This window comes from Mesoplodon mirus (genome assembly GCF_964341445.2).
Source record: "Mesoplodon mirus genome assembly, chromosome: 2".
NCBI classification, from domain to species: domain Eukaryota; kingdom Metazoa; phylum Chordata; class Mammalia; order Artiodactyla; family Ziphiidae; genus Mesoplodon; species Mesoplodon mirus.
Genome location: NC_138977.1, coordinates 41,937,868 through 41,943,867, shown reverse-complemented (window position 1 = coordinate 41,943,867; position 6,000 = coordinate 41,937,868). Strand labels below are relative to the sequence as shown.

Below are 6,000 nucleotides of genomic sequence, written 5' to 3'. Positions count from 1 at the left end.
GCCAGAACTATATATTTGAAGGTCAGAGGTGACCACCAAAGCAGATTTTTTTCTCAATTTGGTATCCTCTCAGGGCAGGTTATAAACATGTGAGAAACACTGAAGGCAGGCCAAGAAAGAGGAGGCAGCTCACAGAACTGAGAGAGAGCAAGAAGCAGAGGGAAAGAACCAAAGATTCACAGAAAAAAATCAAAGAGGGAGAGAATTTCCAGGGCCTATTAAATTTTGCAATTGGGTCTTCATTATTATTTTATTTTTTCTTTTTTTTTTTTTGCGGTACGCGGGCCTCTCACTGTTGTGGCCTCTCCCATTGCAGAGCACAGGCTCCGGACGCACAGGTTCAGTGGCCATGGCTCACGGGCCCAGCCGCTCCGCGGCATGTGGGATCCTCCCGGACTGGGGCACGAACCCGTGTCCCCTGCATTGGCAGGCGGACTCTCAACCGCTGCGCCACCAGGGAAGCCTGGGTCTTCATTATTAATCACAAAAGCTATTATGTTCTTTATGCCAGGCAAAGATCACACACACACACGATCTCACATGAGTCTCACAACCAGCCTTGAAGTTTGTGTTATTATCTGCAGAACAGTTCCATGGGTGGCCAAGGGCAAAATCCAAACCACAAAGGGTTGAGAAGTGACTTAGTGGGGAGGATGTAGTCTGCATTTGGGATAAATTTGGAATGCAAAGAGATTGAGCCCCTACTGGAGGCTAGCCAGTGTGCCAGTCACTTTAGCACTGTCTTCTATTGTCTTCTATTGTCATCCAAACAAAACTCTAAAAGGGATGTGTCCTTATTCACCCTCAAAGAAGAAAGGGAGACTTGGACGCCCAATGTGATCCCACAGCCTATATTCTTTTCCATAAACCCCACTCTGTTCCCACCGAGGGAACAGACAGATACGCTGCTACAGACATTTACTGAGGTCTTTACTGCAACAGGCCAGGCACTGTGCTAAGAACATGTACCTGAATTGTCACACTGAAACTTCAGTTTAAACGCTAGTTTCTTAGAGAATGGACTTGAGGATATGGGGAGGGGGAAGGGTAAGCTGGGACAAAGTGAGAGAGTGACATGGACATATATACACTACCAAATGTAAAATAGATAGCTAGTGGGAAGCATCTGCATAGCACAGGGAGATCAGCTAGGTGCTCTGTGACCACCTAGAGATGTGGGATAGGGAGGGTGGGAGGGAGGGAGATGCAAGAGGGAAGAGATATGGGGACATATGTATATGTATAACTGATTCACTTTGTTATAAAGCAGAAACTGACACACCATTGTAAAGCAATTATACTCTAATAAAGATGTTTAAAAAATAAATTAAATAAATGGTAGTTTCATTATTAATAGTGTGATGATTAATGGCTTGAGCCCAGGAATCAGACTGCCTGAGTTTGGAGCTCAGGTCTGCCATCTAGGAGTGTCCTTTTGCCTCAGTTTCCTCATCGGTAAAATGGGCTTTCTCATTAAAATCCTTTAAAGATAATACACTTGAAATCAAAAGAACAGCGAGTACCTAGAGCGTGATAAGTGTGGGGTAAAATGTTAGTTAGCTAGTAGTTTAATCGCCATTTTACAGCCAGGAAAGACAGGGTGAGGAAGGATCTAAGAAGTGCTAACTCTGAGAGCCCACTCTGGATTCTGGCGTGTTCCAGAAGACTTTCCATTTCACCACCGCTCACAAGAATCCTCTTGAGGGGGAATTTGGGGGCGGGGTTTGTAGTGTGTTTGCTTGTTTATTTGTTTTAAGACGGGATTGACTCCACTCGCACATACTTTTCTCCTGGGGGCGGGGGGGGGTGGATGCAAAGTGAAGATGCAGAAGAGAAGGAGCGATGATGGGTAAGCTCTCAGAGAGACAGGGAGAGATGGCAACCCGGCACAGGTGCAGGGTCCGCAACCTGGGTCTCGAGAGGCCCACGAAAGGAAGCGAGAATGGTGTTCACGTCTTGATGTTGTTTGGAATCAGAGGCGAAAGTGTCCAGGAAGTTTATTTTTCCTCTGCTCTCTTGTTGGCCGGGACATAGCCAATGTTCTTGCAGGGATTAAAAAAATAATAGCCCGTCCCTCCTACCCTTTCCTTATTCCTCGATCTTCTCCTTTCCCCCTCCTCTCCCCTACCACCCCCAGCCCTGCTTCCTCTTCTCTCCCTCCCCCTGCTGGTTTGCTGGTTACTTTCCCCTTCCCTTCTCTCCCGGCTATAGCGGGGTCCCAGCTGTCTGCGAGGGCGAGGGATACAGAGAGATTCGCTGCGGACTGTACAGATCAGCCAGAGAACGAAGGCACTCTCTCTCTCTCTCTCTCTCTCTCTCTCTGTTGCACACAACACACACACACACACACACACACACACACACACACACGCACGCACGCATACTCTCAAAACTCGGACTGGCCGCACCGCGGCTGCTCCAATCCTTGCAAAAGGCGAGCGAGCGCCCTCAGGACCGCGGCGCTCAACCCCGCTCAGTCTCTGCGCCCGACCCGGCGCTAGTCCCCGTGCCCAGCGCGGCAACTTCGGCCGGGTGTTCCCAAAAATAAAGCAGGGAGGGAGAGTACAAACAGATCCGAAAACACCCCGGCCACACACGCCACGACTTCAGCTCTTTCTTGGGGTCCGAGTGGAGACTGCGCCGGCAGCGCCCTGCGCTCGTGAGGTCCGCGCCGCTGCCGGGGAAGAACCCACCTGCCGGTCCGCGATCGACCAGCGCAAAAAGTGGGGCTGGTCGCTGTCCTGCTCAGGCAGCGTCCGGGCTCCGGGCGCCCTCGCCCATCTCGTTGGGAGTTCAACCTTCCTCTCTGCCGCCGGCCCCGCGCGCCGCAGAGGGACCCCCCAGGACGCAGCAGCGGACGCGGACCTCGCTATGGCTGGGGCGCGCAGACTGCTCCATCTATGGCTGGGCTGCTTGTGCGTGAGCCTGGCGCACGGACAGAGACTCAAGCAGCATTTCCCGGAGCTCCGCGAGCCCGTGCCAGGCGACCGCACGGCAGGTGGTGGCCCAGACCCCCTCCCGCAGCCGCTCGACAAGGTGTCAGAGCACATGCTGCGGCTCTACGACAGGTACAGCGGCGGCGGCAGAGCCGAGGCGGCGCGGACACCGGGGTTCTCGGAGCGGGGCTCGCCCCCTCTGTTCCCCCAGCCCCTGAGCGAGGGCAACACGGTTCGCAGCTTTCGAGCCGGAGCAGCAGGTGAGTGCCCGAGGCGCCCCCTTTCCGCGGTCCCGCCCCAGGTGTCTCCCGGGACCCCCACGGCTTCCTCGTCTGCCCTGTGTTACCTAGAGACCTTCCCTCGCTCTCCAGCTGCCCTCCGAGCCCCTCGGTCCTGTCACAGCCGCATCCCGCCTGTGAGTCAGCCCAATGGTAGAGTCCGAATTGAGAGGGAGAAGCGGAGAAAAGGGCGCCGAGCCCTGGAGGGGGTCGGCTGGAGGAAGTGCGTGAAAGAAGGGAAGGGGCTGCCCCCCCCCCCACCCCGGGTCCTCCTGCCCTGGGTGTCTGGAGCTTTTCTGGGGTACCTTGTGCTGATGTTTCTTAAGTCGGTCAGCGGAAATTCCCTTGGACTGGGCTTTAGCCATATTTACCTAGAGGCAGATGTCATTTTATGCCAACCACGGGGGCACCAGAGAGAAAAGTCACACCTGAACTAGATGCCTTCCCTCGGGCTTTTAGACAGTCGCTTCTCCAGACCTTGCACCTCCTCTTAACTGGTGTCCTCTGTTACTAGATTTGACACTTTCTACTTGATAGTCCCTTGGTGGCAAACACACAAACTAAACCAGGTGCTTGGGTGTTTCGATTATTTAAAACCCATCTGGGCAAATAGGGGCCGTACCACCCACCCTGGGAGGAGCTGGGAGGGAGGGGAGCAGCCGTGGATGTAAACACCTCTTGGAATCCGCCGATGAAAATCTGCTCATCCCGTTTTTCAACACACAGATCACTGCGGACTGAAATTCATGGCTTAACAAGGTTTCTCCTGGCCCCTGCGGTGAAGCGAATAACTTATGCTAACAGCCTGCCTCCCTTGTGCTAACAGCTTGAGGGAAAGTTTCCTGGACACTAACTCGGTTTCTGTGCTTTGAGGATGCACCAGGCTTTTTTGTTCACTACATTCATGATAAAGGGACCTGTCTTCAGTGAACCGTTGAAAAATAGCCAAGAACTTCAAGTAAGGAGGCCATGCCTCATGCTCTATCAGTTCTGTCAGAATCACTAGAAAGAAATCTCCCAAAGCTTTGATATGTAGGACTCCTGGAAAAGAGGTACACAAAAGCATCCATCAAGGAAGGCCCTAGGTTGACACTGTAAATATACTCTAGAGCTCATAGGCATGATGACATTTACAATAAACGTGAATTATGCTTTCTAATGCAGAAGTCTTCAGCTATAGTCTGAGCTGAACCAGATTTCACTTTCTTCTTAAAACCACGAGCATGATCTATAAGGAGTTGGCCTTTGCTACGGAAACAGGAACCTGCTCTGGTTCATCCACAGTGTGTCAGCCACCTGAGAAGGCTGTCCTGACAGCTGACCACACCAGTGAATGTCCTGTTTACTTTAGTGCAACTCCAAGGGCAGAGCTCAAGGAAGAAGTAGTGTGGGAGAAACAAGGGTAGTTGGGTGGGCAAGGCAGGTGGCAATAATGAAGACACTTGAATCATTCTTATCTTGATATTCATTTTATTGGTACAATTCCTAGGGAATAGCTGAGGTACCCAAAAGGTGAATAGCATTTTTGGTATCAGCAAGTTTCATTTTAGTATGAATCACGAGGTTTGGAGGTAGCACGTGAGTTTGTTTCATTCACACCTATTGTATAGTGTTTTTGTATGTTTGTTTTAGACTGAGGGAACCATGAGTGGGAGATGGATAAGGATTTGAATAACTCAGGCCCCATTTACTTTTTGGGTCCAACTGACTCCATGCATTATAATTTCAGAGTGTCCCTTATCAGCCTCTCTGTAGTCTTATACCATCAAATGATAAACTCTGATACAGAGGCCAGAAGTTCCCTTGAAATGATGAATTGCAGCTTGAAGCATATATACAAGGCTGCGTGCCCTGATAAGAAAAGTAATTCCTTTAACATCCTAGAGACTGTCTTAATGACTTATTCATCAAATGTAGACACTGGTTTTTGTGGAAGCTGAAGTGTCCTGTTACTACATTGGAGACTCCTGGAGAGACTGTTCGCCTTGGACCCCTTCCAAGAGTGTTTAGTTACTAACACACTAGAAGGACCTTATTATGAGGCAGTTCTGGCTTTAATAAGGCAGGGCTCCAGGAAGGTGCTAAGGCTTTCGTGTGTGTCTCTCTCCTTTATCCATAAGAGCATTTCTGTAACATCCTTCATCTTGTGACATGTGTTCTGATGCAGGCGAAAGATGCTGTCTGCATTAATAAATTAGATATGTTTTCTAGTCCATAGTGTTTAAGTTTCACAACGTATGGGCTTCTCCGTACCAAGGATGTTACAGATTTTAATGGAAGGTCAGGTGTGTGCTGTATCTATGGAGTAGCTGCTGTTCTGGCAGACTTTCCCAGTGCTTATTCAGGTTGAGTTATAGCCTTAGAGCCCTATTTGCTCCTTGGAACATACCTGATTAAAATTATTTATTGTTCTAAACCTAGAATATCTTTGGTTGAAATTTAGCTGCTGTGGTCTCCCTCTGATTACTTTCTACTTAAACCATTACTTGATGGTGGGTGGCATTCATCCTAAATACACTTTCTGCTAACCCTTTTCTCCTCCCTCAATGGTGTGCAGTTGGTGTGCCAAAACCGTAAGTTTGGAGAACTCATAGTCTTTTCGTGATGTGTAAGGGTTTACATAAAGATATGTTTTATCTTTCCCTTTGTAAAATGTAATTTACAAAATCATTGATGACAGAGAAGTTCGGCTTTAGAAAAACACACCGTCTTAAAGGAAGACAAGAGGGATATGAAATCAACTTTTATTTTAATCTTAGTTTAAGTTGTCCTTGGCTTCTATGTAA

General features: G+C 49.4%; 1 protein-coding gene across 1 annotated transcript in view; it reads left to right on the top strand.

Annotated features, from left to right (window-relative positions):
• Positions 1-2,338: 2,338 nt before the first annotated feature.
• BMP3 (bone morphogenetic protein 3) overlaps positions 2,339-6,000 on the top strand; it is a 28,856-nt gene continuing 25,194 nt past the window's right edge. Inside the window, exon 1 of the mRNA XM_082630512.1 lies at positions 2,339-3,196. Within this exon, the coding sequence (XP_082486638.1) occupies positions 2,872-3,196 (325 nt within the window). The 5' untranslated portion in view covers positions 2,339-2,871. The remainder of the gene's footprint in view (positions 3,197-6,000) is intronic.